The following is a 20,034-nucleotide window of genomic DNA, read 5'->3' as shown; positions in this document are numbered from 1 at the left end:
GTTTCATGTATCTGATGTTTAATGCAGTTGTTCCTGCATCCGGGTATCCTTTACTTGACAAACACTTGTTCTTAAATAAAGCTTTCTATGAATAATATATCGAAAGATGATTATTTTCGAAAATACTCCGAAGTGAGTCTTGTCCAAAGAGCAAAACTCCATCATAAATTAAATCATCACCCCCTCGTGTACATATCCCACGTTTAGGTTCCTGTATTTTGTTGTTTCAGACCAAGTGCACGTGCACATGTCCTTCAAATCTTTAACAACACACAGAGGTGGCGCGTCTGTGTCCACAGCATCACAGCGCTCACCACGCTGGGCTGAAATAGTCTGCGTGCGTATCTGTCTCGCCCCAGAACCTGGCTGCCTCTGGAGGGCAGAGGCGTCCGGGGCTTGCTCACGTCTGTATCTTTAGCGCCAGCACATGGCCGCACACTCACTACACGTGCACTGACGGGACCACGTCAAGTCACGTGAGGAAATGCTCAGAGCTTCCCGGAAGAGCCATTACCACCTCCAGGCCTCCTGGAGGGCCCACTGTGACAGAAAGAAGTCCCCACTGTCTCATTCTGTCCTGAACAGCTGTCACATAAACCATTTCCTTCACTGAGACGTCCAAAGTCCCGACAAGCAGTTCCCAACTGTGTAACAGGAAGCACCAGGAAGGAAAACACAATGGGCATTTATGCACGTTTATTTGGACATGCAACCTTCTTGCAAAACTAATGTTCCATGCAACAGAGAAATGCTGTTTGAGATACACCCAATTCAAACTGTGTTACCTACAGCTCTGGGCTCGACTCTGAGAATTTCACAGGGGCTGCGGCATTGCATCAAGCTGCCGAAAGGCATCGTAACTTACCTTTCCTGCTCCCACGGGTCCAACCACAGCTAACAGCTCACCGGGTCTGACAGTAAAGGAAAGTCCTTGTAGAGTTGGGGTTTCTGATGCCTGCAAATTTAAGTTTACAAAACGGTTCATGTCAATAAAATAAAAAAGCAAACTTCAGAAAGTAGAGAAAATAACGTAAGTCATTGATATGCTAATATAACCCACATTTTCGACCTTCTTATTTTAAGATAGTGAGTCCTGGGGGCCTTTTCATCAAAAAACACGTTTGAAACACCTTTAGTTGCCTTTCATACGGACACAGCTCTAGACACCCACAGAATTTAAGTAGTTGAAATGACAAGGCCCGTCCTCGAAATGCAAACTCCATGATGCACACTAGCTTAGTAATATAATATAATTAATAGAATATCCAGTATGGGAGGTTTTTAATCATTTGTAAGTTTTCATTAGAGCCATTGGTGTTGTTTACTTCACTCCTCTCCACAGGGTGGCAGTGTAAGTACATATCATGCCTGGTCCTCTACTAAGAATTTGACATCTCCACTCATCTCTTTATTTTCACTTGATAAAGAATGAATCTCAGTAATGGTCAGCAAGCAACGGGGCACTTTATATGATAAAGTTGCTCTTGATAAATAAAGTCACATAAATGGCAGTCAAGGCTCCAATTTCACCAGAGATTCAATTTAACACTAACAACCAAAAAAAAAAGGGGGGGGGTGGCGGGGGGGTTACGTATAACACAGTAGGTTAGAGTGATCAAGCCTCAATTTTGTACCTCTTACATGCATTACCTATTCTGGGTAAATAGGGACAACAAAGTACTTCTACCGTAAAAAAAACAAAAACAAACCATGGAGGTACATGTCACAGCAAACAATCTAACACAAAGGAGAAGGATAAAGTACTCATCGTGCCAATCACAGGTCATGTTCTTGAACAAACTGTAAACTCTATCATAAAGAGACTTAGGGGTATGTGTATTTCTTTACATATAATAAGTGTTTAAAAAAAAATCAACTGCTAATGTTAAAAAAAAAAGTGGTTACGTGTGATTAAGTAAAATGCCCAAAAGACTAATAAAAGCACAGGGTCTGGATAAGAAGTCTGGATAATGTTCTAAATGGAAAATTTCTCTGGAAAGAACTGAACTGATTATAGATACAGGCAGCTACTGAAAAAATAATTATTTTTAATCATCAAAATAACTAGCCCCATATTTTAACACGAGACATTTTCTTAAAGCTACTCCACTCCTTTCTTTTTGATTAACACTTGGATTCTTATTTTGCTACTTTTCACTCAGTTGTGACTGCACGATAATGAGCCACCTACAAACACAGCTTCCTGCTGCAGCCCTTCAGTTTGTCAGGGCAAAAAACATGGACTTCCCTCCCTGTTCAGGCTTGAGGCTCTTCATCACCAAAACACTAGCCCCAGATGTTATAGGAATTACAAATCTATCAATAAGAAGCTAGACTTTAATACATGAGAAACATTTAAGCTTCTCCACTTCTTCTCTGACACTTAGAGTTCTTATTTTACCACTTTTGACTCAGTTAAGACGACAAAATAGTGGGCCACTTACAAACATCAGCTCCCTGTCACCACACCTCACACTGTGTCAGGACCAGACACCGAGTTCCCTCCCTGTTCAGGCTTCAGGATCGGGCACTGCTCTGCGGTGACCAGAAGCGGGCAGCACTCGACAGCCCACGGTACTGAGGCCTGTCCTCTCCTGGTTATCCAGGCTCAAGGCATGCGGATTACACAGGATCATCAGATGAGCCCCACTCAGCTGCCAGACACAGTTTGAAATCCCTGTCCCTTGGAGGCTCCCACAGGACCATTTACTTTAAACCTTAAAGACTGAGACCAAGTCCCATCATTTCATGAATGAGACCTGGGTCCCTGAAACCTTCTGCCACCTGCCCAAGGGGCCGTATAGCGGAGCAGCTTAGGAAGCCCATGTCTATCTCCAGCCTCCCAACCCAGCAGGGGATTCATTCAGACTCTGCTTCTCTCCAAAAATCCCCAAGGTCTGTGCCAGTCCCCACCCGCCGAGGGATGTTTCACCCATGACCTAACCTGAGAGGCCCTAATTACTAATGACCCAGCACAGGGCACAGCCTTCCATAGGCAAGGCCAGGACAACAGAATAGGGTGTTCTGTACTACATTGCAAGTTACACAGAAGTCTGAGAGCACGTTATCACGTTCTTGCAAGAAGAACAAAACAGCTCATTTTATAATGCTGCATAGTTTGGTATAAGAGATTTTGTTAATGTTTCATACAAAGTATGTGTTACCATTCACAAAGAGTTGCCATCGTAATGGAATTTTAATGGTGCGTTTCATAAATGCTTCGAGTGTATTATGATGAGAAATACCAAGCAGGAGGTAAATCTACACTATTAAGGTAGGAGAAACTATCAGGTCAGATAAGGTACCTTGTTAGAGTTTCCATGTGCGAAAGCTAAGGGGGTATATTTTTATTTATTTGGGAACATACTACTGTTTTCTTGGTGGGGAAGCAGGTACTGAATCAGAAGTAGGTGAACAGGATGCAAGTGGCACCACACTTAGTGTGACAGGCATGAATACACACGAGGAGTCTGCATAGTCCGGACACTTGCACTGTGGTCTCCACTCCCACCAGCAGTCGAGCTCCTGGGCTCTGCACCGGATGGTGGACCCTCTGGTAGAGGCACCACCTCGTTTTGAGTCCTTCCAGCCCTGGGGGTGGGAGCGGCTTCCCACCACTGCTAATCACTGCTGATCTCATTTTGCCCTTTCTGCTTTTTTCTTCCCCCATCTTTCATCCTCTGCATAAGTAATTCCCCACATGGAATGCCCCCTCCTGTGGTATGGGTTCCATTTTACTGAGTGATCCACAGAGGACCACTGAACGGGGGAGGCAGGAATGTTTCAGTCGTCAGAAAAGGGGGCTGCACTAGGTGTGCAGTTTTGAGAGCGGACCCTGCTCTTCTTCCTGTTTGCCTGAACGTCATAAATAAACCAAGTGTTCGCAACTGCCAGTTCTCCCTGTCAGCTTGCCACACAGTGCAAGCCTTCAACTGGGAATCACTGGTGCTCACTATGCCCTCCTGCTGTCGCCTCCCCGTCCCTGGTTGCCACCAAAGTAGCCAGAACCATCGAGAAGCTTAGGATGGGGGAGCCCCACCCTGCCCCAAAGCAAAGACCAAAATCATGGCCTCAGTATGTCATAAGATGATCTGAGAACATCAAGGCAAAAAAGTACACTGATTCCCCAAAGCCTCTGGTCTGTAACAACTGGTTGTATATTTCTTAGTTAACCCATTCCATACTGCAGCTTTTTTTCTCCACAATCAATATAATTTCTAACATTACAAACATATGGACTTTAAGGTCAAAATGTGCTAATACTTTGAAAGCTCTCTTGAAAACGAGAGAGAGCGACATGTCAAATGTCTTAGGCTGATTTTACACTTAATCTCCAGTAGTTGCAAACCTATTCCTGATTTTGAGAATTTTTATAACATACTTTCAAGTAAATTAGCAGGTCACATTTTGCACCAGGTGTAAAACCTCAAAGTTCTCCAATAAATCTGTTGTCTTTTAGCAGTCACAATCTTGGTACACAGGATGTGTTACCTTATCCCAAGAAGCAGTGAAATCTTGCACGTCCACTATCATTTTACCATCTGATGGCAGCTGAGGGTTGCACTGTGTTATCTCATCAAGTAACAGAAAGTTCTACAGAAAAAGGAAAAACAGATTGTTTAAACTCCAGGAGAAAAGCATAAACAACAATAACTGCTTTCTTGGAATTTGCAGTAAAAAACTTTATACATTTTGCCAACTGTGCTTAAAGTGTAGGTTCACATCAGAACAGACTAGGTAATATGCGGAATATTATATACTATTATAACGATATACAATAAAGTCTACAGATAGTGTATGGTATAGTATGATATATATTACATATATGACAAATAAAGAGTTCCTGGCCCTGAGGCTGTCTTTGTAACTTTCTTAACAAGTGTACTGGTTCCACCCTAAGGAGAAACTGTGGCAGAAAACTCCAACACATTTAAAAGCTTGATATTTCCATTGTTTTACTTTTGTGTTACTAATAATAAACAAAAGAGTTGGTAGGGAATTATTCCGTAAACATTTACTGAATCCCACCATGTGCCAAGCACCATGCAACATTGCTAGGAACACAGAGAGGAAGGCCATTCCCAGGCCTGCAGGTATCAGGTGGCACTGGACAGGCTGGGAACACAAGACCTAGGAAAACCCTGGCTCTGCCTGTTTTGGGTCGTGACCTTTCCCTGGGCACTTAAGTACACTCTGCTTTACTCCTCACGCACGTTAAATCAATCACTGCTTGTCATTAACTATCACTCAAGTCACTGTTCTAAAAATGAAATGCTCTTATTAAGTTTCTGTCTCTTAAAAAATAGTTTACAAGCATCTATTCACAATCACTCGTCTCTTCTCCTTAGTCAACGCCCTCTCTCCCCGACAGCAGGAATGGCCACATCCTCCACTGCTTGCTATTTTCACACCCCTTAGCAGCTATTCAATGCAATTCAGTTGAATAAAACCAAGTCCTGCAAACCACTACTGAACTAACATAATCATATATAGGAAAACTCCCTCTTGCCCTGCAAATGCTGGACATAATTCAACAAGAAACAAACCCCAGATTTTAGCTGGCACCTGGCAGCCTGGAAGGAGGCCCTCTCTCTCCAGCCTCCCGAGCAGATAGGTGTAGTCATGTGACTACATCCAGGCTGGTGGAAAGTGACAATGTCCAGGACCTTCATCCACCCCACGGCCTGGGCCTTGGAGGTTACCAGCTGGGTCAAGGCCACATGCAGAAGAGTAACAAGAGAGAAGTCTGGGTCCCTAACACCCTGGAGGATCATACTAGCCATGGAACTTGTTACAGGGAGAATTGCTCACCCCGATGAAAAAAAAAAAATAAATGTTAAGGTCCTAACCGCAAATACCTCAAAATGTGACTTTATTTGGAAATAGGGTTGTTGCAGATGTAATAAATTCAGGTGAGATCACACTGGACTAGGGTGGGCCCTCAATGAAATATGATTGGTGTCCTTATCAGAAGAGAGACGCAGAGACACAAACAAGCAGAAAACAGCCATGTGACGATGGACACAGAGGCTGGAGATGGCTGTTAGGAGACAAGGTACACCAAGGTTTGTCTCCAGCCACCAATAGCTAGAAGAGACAAGAAACGATCCCCCTTATAGAATTCAGAGGAATCGTGACCCTGCTGACACCTTGAAACTGAACATGAGGACTTACCTGGTGCTGCGGTGGTTAAGAATCCGCCTGCCAACGCAAGGGACGCGAGTTCGAGCCCCGGTCTGGGAAGATCCCACAGGCCGCGGAGCAACTAAGCCCATGCGCCACAACTACTGAGCCTGCGCTTAAGAGCCCGTGTGCCACAACTACTGAAGCCCCTGAGCCTAGAGCCCATGCTCCGCAACATAAGACGCCACCGCAGTGAGAAGCCCGCGCACCGCAACTAGAGAAAGCCCAGGGGCAGCAACAAGACCCAACGCAGCCAAAAATAAATAAATATATAAATAAATTTATTTAAAAAACAAACAAACAAAAAAAACCTGCTTCTGTGCAGGAAAAGGAAGACGAGATCCTTGCATTTCTCTCAAAGACCAGCCGGCGGGAGACGCGATCCACTCGTTCCCTCCTCCTCTCATCCAGGCTCACTGAGAACCTGAACACTGGGCACGGCCGCTGCTACCCGCCCGAGCCCGTGTCCAGCAGGAGGCAGGATGGACAGTGGTCTGAGGACTCCTCTGCAGGCTTTCAACCACTGCAGCCTGAGTTCTCTCTCCACACCACCTCTCCCATCGTCAGCCAGGTACCAGCTCTCACCTGTTCTGCCGCAGTTCATCCCTCTCCCAATTCTCCTTTCCTCTTGAAACAACGTAATTTCAGAATCTCACTTGCTATTAACCATTTCAAATACTGATATGCCTTTTCTTTTGCTGATTCCTTCCCCAGCCCTCCCCAGCACCACCGACCCTCCCCCAACACCACTCCCTCCTGATATCCTTACAACACCTCTGAGAGTGTCCAGCACGCTTCAACCCCTCCAGTGAGCCATCAGCACCTATGTCCATATCCCCAAGTGGCCTCTGCCTGGACACCCTGAGTACTAACTAATGCCACCCATCCTTCTGGGTCATCTCAAATGCTAATCCTCCTGGGAACCAGCTCAGGAGGATCCAGGCTGGCACTGACCTCCCTACCTCTGAATCCTCATAGGGATATAAAGTCATAAAGAGGGGAGACACTGGGTGATTCCTGCACTTACACAGTCCCAACTCCATCTGAGACCAAGCCTTGCACAGAGTTGGCCCATCATGGGTATCAGGCTAAGGGAAGGAACAGACTACATGGCTGTTCAAATCAGTCCAACCGGTGACTGCGTGGCTACAGCCTTACATAGTCTGAGCTAACAGAGCAACGAGCAAAAGGTTATACGTGTATGTTATACATCTTGTCTAAACAGAAATTCCAATTTTACCTTAAGCGTGTTACCAAGATAAAAAACCTCAATATTCAGGGCTTCCCTGGTGGCGCAGTGGTTGAGAGTCCGCCTGCCGATGCAGGGGACACGGGTTCTTGCCCCGGTCCGGGAAGATCCCACATGCCGCGGAGCGGCTGGGCCCGTGAGCCATGGCCGCTGAGCCTGCGCGTCCAGAGCCTGTGCTCCCCAACGCGAGAGGCCACAACAGGAAGAGGCCCGCGTACCGCAAAAAAATAAAAAATAAAAACCTCAATATTCAGTGTATGTATGCTAGAACAGAAATTCCCCACTTTCAAAAAAAAAAAAGAAAAAGTATGCCTTAAATGAGGAATTAGATCTATTGAGCACTTGTCTACAAATAATACGTCTGCTAAGGCAAAGAAGTTACAATCTTCCAGGGGTTAAATGAGACTCCATTCAACACATGACCAGCTTGTAAAGTTGCAAGAAGCGCTGATTGCATTTTTCCCCAAGACTCAGGCTGATGGAAAAGGTGAAATTAAACTGCCATTAGAGCCATGAAGTGCAGACCCGGAACACATCATGAGGGCAAGTATCAACGTCAGAACTGCAGCCAAAAAGACTGACTTCCCAGGGGCTGGTAGGGGAAAACCTAAGCAGCTTTGTGAACAATATAACCTCAGAGATACATTTTACTGGATGTAAAAGTCACTGAAGACTTTTAGTGCGTTTAAGTTAAGACAAGATATTTTTAATCCTATTGCAGTAGCTCAATGCCAAGACCTTCAGTCCCCTTTCATTACCAAGAGAAAAATAAGGGGACCATCGCACCACCTCCAAGGTAGCCAGGGGTGGTGGATTTTCTTCCTAGGACCCCCAAACATGACCTGAGTGGAAACCTTGGAAGACGGCCCATCCAGTCTACTGAGTCCCAGGCTGCAGAAGGCAGTGGGGCAGCAGGGCTTAAACCACGCTCTGTTCTAAACTCTACGTGCCCACCACGCCTCCAGCCCGTCTATGGTCAAACCTCGCCTAGTTTTCTTCCATTCTTGCTGCCGTCCTCATCTTCTAATTAGGCATTAACACATCTAACTGAGAAGCAGGGAAAGGAAGAACACAAATTCTTGCTCTTCTCCTCCCCTTAGTATTCCAGGTGACTTTGCAGCCCCAAAACTGAAAGGAGCCCACAATCCATCTCTCCCGTTAAGGGGCTTAGAATACCCCTGGGGAGTCACAACACGACCACCCCACTTGACATGACGCTGGGCCGTGCAGGGCTGGCCCTGCACACAAATGGAAGCCCTAGATCAGCGCGAATGAAAGTGCTGGGAGAGGGGCATGGGGCTGCTGGAGGCTCAGCAGCATTTGCTTAAATCAAGGACTGATGAGAAGGCAACCCAGGGGGCCCAAAAAGTGAGGCAAAACCAGGGATGAAGGTGACAGGTCACACAGACAACCCGTCTTCCCCCCTCCCCCAGCAGAGTGGAGGGTCGTGCGCTGTGAAACAGAGCTGCCAATGGAGCGTAGCGTTTAAAATTTTGATTCTGCAAGTAACATGGAAACTTTGAAGGTCTTCGGACTAAGACCAGATGATGAAAACAACACTTAAACAGAAATTCCACATGCTAGGAGGTACTAAGAAGGCAATGTAACAAGGGTTTCAAAACCCAGGCTTGGGCTTCCCTGGTGGCGCAGTGGTTGGGAGTCCGCCTAAAAATGCAGGGGACACGGGTTCGTGCCCCGGTCCGGGAAGATCCCACATGCCGCGGAGCGGCTGGGCCCGTGAGCCATGGCCGCCGAGCCTGCGCGTCTGGAGCCTGTGCTCCGCAGCGGGAGAGGCCACAGCAGTGAGAGGCCCGCGTACCGCAAAAACAACAACAACAAAAAAAAGGCTTTGGGCAGGATCCTAGTTGTCATTTCCTAGCTATGTAAGGATAGCTGAGCTATTTCACCTGTTATAGGAACCTGTTTCCTTATCTGTAAAGTGGGGACACTAATGCTTATCCCATTCAATTGCTATCAGGATTAAATGAGATGACATGCAAAGGCTTCAGGAGTGCCCAGCAGCTGCGGCAGCAGCAACAACAAAACCACAGCAGCACAACAGACGTGTGAAGCCTCCATCTGGACAGCTTACTGTGTCACTAAGAACGTCACTACAGTTCCAGGATATCCCTAAATGTCCTCTTTCAAGATGTGAAAGCTTCATAAAAGAAATTTTATTGAACTGCATGGACCATCCCTTAACAGTGTTGCCAGAAGCCCCCATCAAAAAGAATGATTAGGGCTTCCCTGGTGGCGCAGAGGTTAAGAATCCGCCTGCCAATGCAGGGGACACAGGTTTGAGCCCTGGTCCTGTAAGATCCCACGTGCCGCGGAGCAACTAAGCCCATGCGCCACAACTACTGAAGCCCGCGCACCTAGAGCCCGTGCTCCGCAACAAGAGAAGCCACTGCAATGAGCAGCCCGCGCACCGCAACGAAGAGCAGCCCCGGCTAGCCACAACTAGAGAAAGCCCATGCGCAGCAACCAAGACCCAATGCAGCCCAAAATGAATAAATAAATACATAAAATTAAAGAAAAAGAAAAGAAAGAAAGAATGATAAATTCAGGGGAGCAGAACTGACCCCGTATAACTGATCTGTTTTATGGGCAATAGCTTTTTATATTATAGAAACTTCATCATAACCTTTTATGGCGACTGAATGATCAAATAAAAATCACAGCCAAAGCTATCTAACTTCACAAGAGATCCACTACTGGCCATCCATCACTATACAGAAGTAGGAACAAAACAAATTAGATGTGTTGTAAAGCCCAGACACTCAAGCTCACACCCAGGCCGGCTCACAAAGCCAATTTATCTTCATTTTACACCAATTAATAAACACACAACTCCTTAAGTATCTACAGGTTCTTATCTTGGTGATGTAAATTATTCACCCCTGGCAATTTACAGACAGATTAAAAAGAGAGAGAGAGAGAGACTGTGGGTATGGTAGGAATCACAAGTTTGAAGGGAAGAGGGCAGCTAGAGATAGGATTACACGTAAGTGAAAAGAGAACAGGGACAAAAAGGCAGATCGAAAAAGCATACTCAGAAATCAACAAGCAAACCATCTACGGAGGAAAGAACCCATTTTTAAACACAGAGAATGAAGTGAGACTGAGGCCATGCTTCCTACCCAAGGAACAGAGGCCTCTCAGCATGTTCATTCCCTCCCGGCCCAGAGAGGAATCCTATTCACCCCAGGACTGAACACAGATGTCACCTAGTCAGTGGAGTTAGCATAGGAGATGAGATCTGTTTGCTTCTCCTACTTTCAGACAACTTAATCGTCTTGCAGTCATTACTCGACAAGAGCCCTGTACCGCTGGTACTTATACTACTGCCCATAGATGAGCAGGCTCTTAAGATATTTATAACGCACCCTATGTCAGAAGACGGGAGTACTAAAGACTTTCTGGAACAACCACCAGCTTAGGCAGTGAGAGTTAGATCTCACCTAACCGGCACACAGTGACACCAAATAAAAGGAGGCATTTCAGGTAAAATCCACCTACAAGTTAATAAAGTTACTTGTCAGCAAACCTTGATTCTTCGGATGCTGACGACTGCCTCTGACACCTTCTCGACGGCCGAAGGGAAGAAGAGGGTGACTGTCAACCGCACAGCCCCATACAGTGTCACCGCCACAAACACACGGCTCGCTGTGATCACATTGCCAAGCGTCACATATGTGGTGAAGGTGACAAAAACAATGATTTTGCTTGCAACAAAAAACGATGCCAAATTCATCCCTCTAAGGTAGGAACTTCTCAGAATCTTGGAAATTTCCTTCCTGGAAAAGAGTAGGAAATAGATTTTAAAAGAAGCATCAACATCCAAGACATGAATTCAAGTGTCCTGTGTGAGTGGCCTCTACCTACGGAGTAGACACAGATGAAGATAAACCATCCCTTACATCATGGAGATACTACACAGTGCACACCCGGGGGCCCGCCCGACACAAAGACCACACACTCCATCACCACTTCACTCTTCCAACTAAATAGAGGCTTAGTGTCACATTTTAAACATTTTGGGTCAATCAGACTGGGTTTGAACATTCAGTCAACATCCATTCATTACCAGAAGTCCTGTGCCGGGCTCCTCACTGATGACAGAAAGACACAGCCCATCCCCTCCAGGAGTTGACAAACTCATAAAAGAATAGAAAAAACAACCCCAAAATTGTGAGACACCAAGACACCAAGAGGCGCCAGCACGGCCCCCACGGGAGCGCAGAGCAGAGGCGTGTAACTCGGAGCAGTAGAGTCCGGGCAAGTCACACGCATGTGGACCCTGAGGAGATGAGCTGGAGTCAGTCGGGCTTGGCAGAGGCCAGAGAAAAAGTAAGATGAGTGTATTCCCAGCAGAGGGGGGGGGCACCCACAAAGGTGCAAAGTGAGAGGTGACACGGTGCTGCCTGAGAATTCTAAGTACCCTGTGCTGGAGTATAAGCACTCATCAGATATTTAAGTCAAAGATGGAAAAAAACTCTACAAACAAAGCAAAGCAAAAAATATGTTTATGGCTTTGTTTGGAATGAATAATACTGACTCATAAAGTTTGGCCCAATGTAAGTACCCAACCTTTATAATCTCCCCATTTGTGCTACATTAACATAAATTATACTTTTAGTTTAAATATCGTTTTAGACGTCAACATCTTAAATCACTGTTTATTTGGAATCTGTGCTATTAAGAAATACTTGGGGGCTTCCCTGGTGGCGCAGTGGTTGAGAGTCTGTCCGCCTGCCGATGCAGGGGACACGGGTTCATGCCCCGGTCCGGGAGGATCCCACACGCCGCGGAGCAGCTGGGCCCATGAGCCATGGCCACTGAGCCTGCCCGTCCGGAGCCTGTGCTCCACAATGGGAGAGGCCACAACAGTGAGAGGCCCACGTACCGCAAAAGAAAAAAAAGAATCCGCCTGCCAATGCAGGGAACACGGGTTCGAGCCCTGGTCCGGGAAGATCCCACATGCCGCGGAGGAACTAAGCCCGTGCGTCACAACCGCTGAGCCCACGTGCCACAACTCCTGAAGCCTGCTCACCGAGAGCCCGTGCTCCGCAACAAGAGAAGCCACGGCAATGAGAAGCCCGCGCTGAAGAGTAGCCCCCGCTGGCTGCAACCAGAGAAAGCCCACGTGCAGCAACAAAGACCCAATGCAGCCAAAAAAAAATGAATGAATGAATGAATGAGTGAATGAATGAATGAGTAAATAAATAATTTTTTTAAAAGACAGAAATACTTGGAATTTAATTTCTGTATAAGTAAGAGGCATATATTTTTTTTCCTTTAAGAAGATGGTAAATGGAGGAGCAGGTTAAAATGACATCTCCACTGTTCTACTTAACCCCACTGCCACATGTTGGGGGTGGAGTGCATAGTAGTTAAGTTCACCTTAATGTGAAAACTTGGTAAGACTTCTAAACCATTCAGTAAATATGAGATGAATTATGAAAATATGCTGTATATATACAAACACTTACCTTCTCAAACTGGTAATAAGGTCTGCAAAGGACTTTTCCCAGCCATACATTTTTATTATTCTGATGCCAGTTATCACTTCATTCATGGTCCTGATCCTGGTGTCTGTGAAAGCTGCAGTCTTACTCCTAAGGGACAGACGTGAGAGATGAGCCTTAGTGACCACAGCCCAACTTTCCTTAACAGCAGCAACAGTGGCACAGCCAGAGACCAGGGATCAAACGATTCCCTACAGCTCTTTTGCGCAGACAGGCAGGTCCTACTCAAAGTAGAAATGGAGAAGACTTCAATTAGGAAGCCAACCATTCAGCCCAATTCAAGAAGTAACTTGGAGAACTTGCAGTATCCGCTAATGAAGACCCAGAATTAATCAGATACAAACCATCTGCCCAAGGATGTCACGGTCAGGTAGGGGAGGCAGAAAGACACCCGACTCTAACAGGAAGACAGTGGCTGTGCTGTAATAAAATAGGAGTAAAGTGCTGGGGAGCAGAAAAGATGGGGCTGTTAATTCCACTGGGAAAGGAGAACAAGACAGCCTTCAGAGACCCGGTAGCATCGGAACAGGGCCTCAAAGGATAAGGAACATCTCTCCATAGCAAAAAAAGGAAACGAAATTCCAAGTAGAGAAAAAAAAAAAAAAAAAAAAAAAAAACACACGAGGCTTCCCTGGTGGCGCAGTGGTTGGGAGTCCGCTTGCCGATGCAGGGGACACGGGTTCGTGCCCCGGTCCGGGAGGATCCCACATGCCGCGGAGCGGCTGGGCCCGTGAGCCATGGCCGCTGAGCCTGCGCGTCCGGAGCCTGTGCTCCTCAACAGCAGAGGCCACAACAGTGAGAGGCCCGTGTACCGCAAAAAAAGAAAAAAAAAAAAAAAACACACGGAAAGGTACACGCACACACACAAGAACTCAATGAGCTTCAAACAGCACAACATCTCCATCCCCTGACAACCTGCACAATGACCCACCTCCAACCCTCTGGGACCTGCTTCAAGTCTAACTAATCAGCATGAGGCTCTCCATCACCAGCCACTTTTCTATCACATAGGCTGCTGGGAATGTGGGGCTTTATAAAGACATACGTAAGATCGATCTTGCCCTTGGGCTTAATGGAAACATTGAATTAAAAACAAGATGCAAACATATACACACCTGAAAATGGCTCTAACAAAGCAAGCATAACAAAAATAGATGCATATGGAATTGAGCCCGTAAGATCATTACTATTTAATAATGCTTAAATAACACTATCCAATGTACATTCCGCTTAAGGACACTCTACTTGTTCAGGTACGGTGCCGGGAGGAGCCAGCGAATGCTGTCACCTTTCCCGTTTCAGGATCAAACTTCAGCTTAAGGCTGGAGCATCTACTGGCTAAGCCTAAAGGGTCTACAACACATGCAAAGAGACCAAAGAAGGCATTTTTGTTTTGTTTTTGAACAAAAGCATCAAGCAGATGGTGGATGTTACCAGTTGCATATTAACACTTTTTTACACCAGTGTTTCTCTTACCGGAGTGATGAAAACAACTTCCCAATGCAGCTTTGCAAAGGCAGAAGAATAATTAGAACCGCCATCCCAGCAAGACATGATATTCCTATTTCCATCCAGAGCAGGATGGTCACTATGATAGCCTGCAGTGGCCCTGCCCACAGAAAGTGCAAGAATATCGTTACCTTAAAAGAAGAAAAACAAAGCCTTCTTAGGAATGTATAAAAACCAGACCAGTGAGGACACAATTTAGAAACAATCTTCTGTCAAAGAACAGACAGGAACCTAAACAGAAATGATCACAGTGGGTTTTAAACCTGCTAAAGCAGAAATCAAGTATCCACCCCAGGTGATGCTGTTCTGGGACAGCATGGGGCAAGGCTCAGGGACGTCCAGGGAGAAGAGGACCGGCAGTGCCCGGAAGATTTCAGTTTTGTCCATCCCACAAATGAGCTCAGGGCTTCCTCACAGTCCGCCCCAGAATTCAGCCCCTGTCAAGAAGGGCCACTCCAGGAGCACCCTTAGAGACGCTAACCACGCTGGGCAAGAACACTGCTGCCTATTTATTATTAGAAAAATTAAATTCTCATCTAAAGGACAATACACACTGTTACATCTAATAGGCACACAGAAGAAATGAGAGTTGAATAAAGAGAACTCTTTGTCTTATGTCTTCAAAAGAATCCTGGCCACCTGGCATCCCAAAAAGCTAAACACAGTAAGGACAGGAAATGGAAAAGGATCCCCCAGGGGCAGCTTACCTGATCAAACCTGTTCACATCGTTGGACAGCAGGTTGACTATCTGGCCTGTGGTGGTCTTCCCCATGGCCAAGTTACTCAGGCAAAGTGCCTGAAACAAGAGAGGGTAACAGAGAATTGGATCCCTGCGGTGATACCAAGTCACTCTTAGAACATAACAAAACAGAGCACGTTTTCATGGGGTCTTGAGTGGTGTCAGGACAAGCAGCATGACCCCTGACAGCAGGGCTCTAGGAACCCATGTTTACCCTTTGACTCCTCAATGTGGCGACAGCCATGACCACAAGGACAGCAAACAGAGGCCGACGCAAAATCTCCCACCTTTTTTTTTTTGATGAATCTGGACATGCCCCAAATATAAAGGGATGTAGGTTCATACTTAGAAGCCAACTAAAGTAATTTTAGGCCATATTAGATGAAAGCAGGGAAGCTGCCTGCAAATCAATCGTTAATTTTGTGTGTGACATCATTTCAACACTGTATTCTAAGTTTCCTCATTCTTTGAACGGAAATAACTCTTCACCGTGCATAAGATCATAGGGTACGTATGAGAAATGAATGGCAGATTTGTTATCTACTATGTGGAGGAAACCAGGTGCTCCTGGAGATATATTTACTGATAGTCATGTCTTCTCATCTTTGGAGATGGGACAAGATATATGCCAACACCTGTAATTCAGGTGTGAAGTGAACACTAAACACAGTGGCACAGGGAACTGGGGAAGGTTTCTACCAAGTGACACTGTGGTGAGGGAGGAGCTCGGACAACGAAAAGGATAAACTGTATGGAGAGAAGAGAAGGGCACTGTGGGTGAGAGGAACCCATGCAGAGACTCCAGGGAGGGAAAATGCAAAATCTGGCTAGAAAGGTGGTCTGGGAAATAGCTAAGGAGTTTGGAAGGCAACATGGAACGGTCAATGTTTTTTCACATTAGAGAAACTCAACTTTAGGAAAATTAAACTGAAGAAGTGACTGGCCAGGAGATTTTTGGAAGAAAGGAGAATTAGGGGTCAGTGAAACAGTCAAGAGGTAACCAGACTGCGCAGTAGAGATGTGTGAATGGTAGCAAAGGGCCACTGAAAACACTCTGAAAGGTGAAAAATGCTTTGCAAATATGAGCGAGGGAGGGAGGGAGGGAGGGAGGGAGGGAGGTGCCACTACAGACAGGAAAGAAAGAAACCATACTGTGCCTTAACTTCTGAAAGCTCTCTTGAAAATAGGTTTAAAGCCTGTTTTACATACAAATACATGTTAATCCCTCATGAAGAAAATACTTATTTTAAAGAAGTAGCTAGTTTATCCCTAATTTGAACAACTAAAAGAAGGCAGAATGGTGTACCAAACTCTGAGTTTAAACTGATCATCAAAAAAAATCAAGACAACTGCACCTAATTGGAATTGATGGACCCAAAGGCTGGTTCTGGAACAAAAGTTAACATGAATCAACTATAACACTGCAGCCAGGGACTTCCCTCGTGGCGCTGCAGTAAGGAATCCACCTGCCAGTGCAGGGATGAGGGTTCAAGGCCTGGCCCGGAAAGATCCCACAGGCCGCGGAGCAACTAAGCCCGTGCACCAGAACTACTGAGCCTACGCTCTAGAGCCCGCAAGCCACAACTACTGAGCCTGTGCACCACAACTACTGAAGTCCGCGCACCTACAGCCTGTGATCCACAATAAGAGAAGCCACCACAATGAGAAGCCCGCGAACCGCAACAAAGAGTAGCCCCTGCTTGCCGCAACTAGAGAAAGCCTGCGCGCAGCAACGAAAACCCAACACAGCCAAAAATAAATTAATTGATTAATTAATTAATTTAAAAACAAAAAACAAGTCCTTTCTCTGCTCTGGTTCCCCTGAGTGGTGAGCTTCAGGCTGAAAGACATTTAGGAATTGCTGTCCCTAAAGGAGAACAGTCACCACGCTCATGGCAGGGATTTTGCGCTCAATAGTTCAGAGGCCCCCAGGCAGACTACAAATGGTGACAAAAGGTGTCGAGCCCCTTGTTTGTACAGACTGGATTCGTCACAAACTTGCGAAGTCAAGAATTCCAGATAAAGTTTTCCAGCCTTCACCTGAAGATCATGAAAAATATGGTGGGGATCCACAGCAACCTCATAAACTGCATATTGTTGCCAGAATAAAAAGTACAAAAAGACATCCACATTGGGAGAAAGATATAATAAAGATGCTTGGGTTACAAAAAGCACATACCCCTCAAGTTCACAAGAATGCCCCTTCGGTGAATGCAGAACTGAAAGTGGTTAAACATTTGGTAAGAATCAAGCCCCTGAAGCTGCCACAAGGTCTCCCAACAGAGGAGAACATGTCCAGCACGTGTCTCAGGAGCACTGCAGAGCTGGTGGTGGGGCGGCTTCAGAGCCCCACGGACCAGGAAGTGAGTAAGTCCTGATGGCCTCGCAGCTCCAGAGTAAAAAGTGCAAGTCATTTCTATTTAAAGATGGTGAGAAAGTGTTCTCATTAAAATACGGCGTTTTTTGTTTTGTTTTGTTTTGTTTTGTTTTGCGGTATGCGGGCCTCTCACTGCTGTGGCCTCTCCCGTTGCGGAGCACAGGCTCCGGATGTGCAGGCTCAGCGGCCATGGCTCACGGGCCCAGCTGCTCCGCGGCATGTGGGATCTTCCCGGACCGGGGCACGAACCCGTGCCCCCTGCAACGGCAGGCGGACTCTCAACCACTGCGCCACCAGGGAAGCCCTAAAATACGTTTTAAATTCTAAAAACAAACAAACAAACAAAAAAGCAAAAGCAAAAACAGAACACTGCAGCCAACAGAGAAATCAAGGATCTGTCAAAAGAAAATCAGTCATATTCCACACAGGATAAAAAACAGAACATGAAGTGACAGTAATATTATTAATGAGGAGACAGAGCTTACAAGCCAACTGCCAGATTTCTGTTTCCAACCATGAAAGAATAATTGGTACTGGACTCGCCCGCCATTGTAAAACTGCAAAGGTGGACAAAATATATGAAAAGCAGCTGTTTTCAGGCACTGAATGACAAGCAGGGCTAAACTGTAAGCCTAGAGAAGAGGAGAGCCTGGGACTGGCCTGTCTTTCTGCCTGGGGGTATCTTCTGCCCAAGCAGAACTACAGTTTCACTGAACTGAAGAGGGAGTTGCAGAAACGGCTGGAATTTGGGAGGAATAGCAGAGGGTAGACCCAGAATATCTTGTGGGGATTTACCAAAGGGACTTTGCCAGAACTTCACTGTCCGTGAGCAGGGTCAGACTCCATGAAGCCTCTGTGAGGTCACGCCAATGCCAGGAGACTAGAGTTTCTGCCTACCTAGAAGAAAGAGTTCTTCTTAAGCGCCTCAGACATTCACTTAGCTGCCAGGAAGGCCATGCCTTACGCTGTAGAGTAGAGCCATGCACTTGGACTAAGTTCAAAATGAAAATAATTGCCCCAGATAGACAGACAAGACAAACAGAAAGATAGAAAGAATGAATAAGCCAATCTTAACAAGACCAATCTACCAGGAATTCTCTATCAGAACAAATACCCTTTAATCCAGACTTCCTATAATGTATACTTCATAACACCCAACATAATAAGACAATTATTAGACCTGCAAAGAAGCAAGAACATTTGACCCATAATCAAGAGGGAAAAAAAATACAAGCATTAGAAATAGACCCTGAGATGATCCAGATTTTGGAATTAGCAGACAAGAACTATAAAACAACTATTATAAATACGTTCAAGGAACTAACGGAAAATATGGTTATAACAAGTGAATGGATAGGTAATTTTTTTTGTTTTTTTTTTTGTTTTTGGCCTCGCCACACAGCTTGTGGGATCTTAGTTCCCCAACCAGGGATCGAACCCAGGCCCCCAGCAGTGGAAGCACAGAGTCTTAACCACTGGATCACCAGGGAATTCTCTGGATAGGTAATTTCAGAAGAGAGATGGACACTATCAAAAAGAAGCAAACAGAAATTCCAGAACTAAAAAGTACAATATGAAAAATTCACTAGATAACTTTAATATCAGATAATTTCCATTGCTCTGTGCCCAGATTCATTAAGCCTTTCTTTAAGTTTACAACCTGAAGAACAAACAGAAAACAGAGAACGAGAGCAAGATTGGTTGAAGAAAAGAAAGCCTAAGGGTTCAATGGGACCATACAAGCAATGAAACACACATGTAATTGGAGTCCTGGGAGAAGATGACAAAATAGGGAAGAAAAAAATATTTGAGGGAATAATGGCTGAAATTTTTCCAAGTTTGGTAGAAAATATTAATTTAGATACCTAAGAATCTTAGCAAACCCCAGAAAGGATCAAAACAAAGAGACCTATGCTTGGGCACATCACAGTCAAAATGCTGAAAACCAGAAAGTAACAGTGTTGAAAGCAGCCCACGAAAAACAACGCATTACATACAGAAGAAAAATAATGCAACTAATAGCTGACTTAACAAACTCAGTTCTGTCACTATGTGTGGTGATGGGTGTTAACCAGGCTTACTGTGATCATTTCTGTACACACACGCACGCAGACACATACATACTATACACTATACACACACACAAACTCAGTTCTGTCACTATGTGTGGTGATGGGTGTTAACCAGGCTTACTGTGGTCATTTCTGTACACACGCGCACATAGACACATACATACTATACACTCTATATATATACACACACACACAAAAATACTGAATCATTTTGCTGAATATCTGAAACTAATATGCTGTATATCGATTATACCTCAGTTTAAAAGGAGGAGGAGATAGTGGAACAAAATGTATAGAGTGCTGAAAGAAAAGAATAACTGTCAACCCCAAATTCTATAACCAACAAAAGTAAATATCCTTCAAATGATGAGGGTGA

General features: G+C 45.4%; 1 protein-coding gene and 1 pseudogene across 5 annotated transcripts in view; one reads left to right on the top strand and one right to left on the bottom strand.

Annotated features, from left to right (window-relative positions):
- Window positions 1–20,034, bottom strand: part of ABCC4 (ATP binding cassette subfamily C member 4) — a 223,712-nt gene that overhangs the window by 131,535 nt on the left and 72,143 nt on the right. For all 5 annotated transcript variants that reach the window (XM_029209923.1, XM_029209924.1, XM_029209927.1 and 2 more), the window contains exons 5-10: window positions 15,177–15,266; window positions 14,437–14,600; window positions 12,925–13,050; window positions 10,980–11,229; window positions 4,492–4,593; window positions 866–955 (exon numbers count right to left, since the gene is read on the bottom strand). In XM_029209923.1, the coding sequence (XP_029065756.1) occupies window positions 866–955; window positions 4,492–4,593; window positions 10,980–11,229; window positions 12,925–13,050; window positions 14,437–14,600; window positions 15,177–15,266 (822 nt within the window). The remainder of the gene's footprint in view (window positions 1–865; window positions 956–4,491; window positions 4,594–10,979; window positions 11,230–12,924; window positions 13,051–14,436; window positions 14,601–15,176; window positions 15,267–20,034) is intronic.
- Window positions 17,087–17,587, top strand: LOC114888042 (annotated as a pseudogene).

The sequence above is a fragment of the Monodon monoceros genome, unplaced genomic scaffold (assembly GCF_005190385.1).
Source record: "Monodon monoceros isolate NGI ecotype Baffin Bay Population unplaced genomic scaffold, NGI_Narwhal_1 Super_Scaffold_8, whole genome shotgun sequence".
NCBI lineage: Eukaryota > Metazoa > Chordata > Mammalia > Artiodactyla > Monodontidae > Monodon > Monodon monoceros.
Note: the sequence above shows the minus strand (reverse complement) of the source record. Positions and strands in the feature narration are given on the sequence as shown.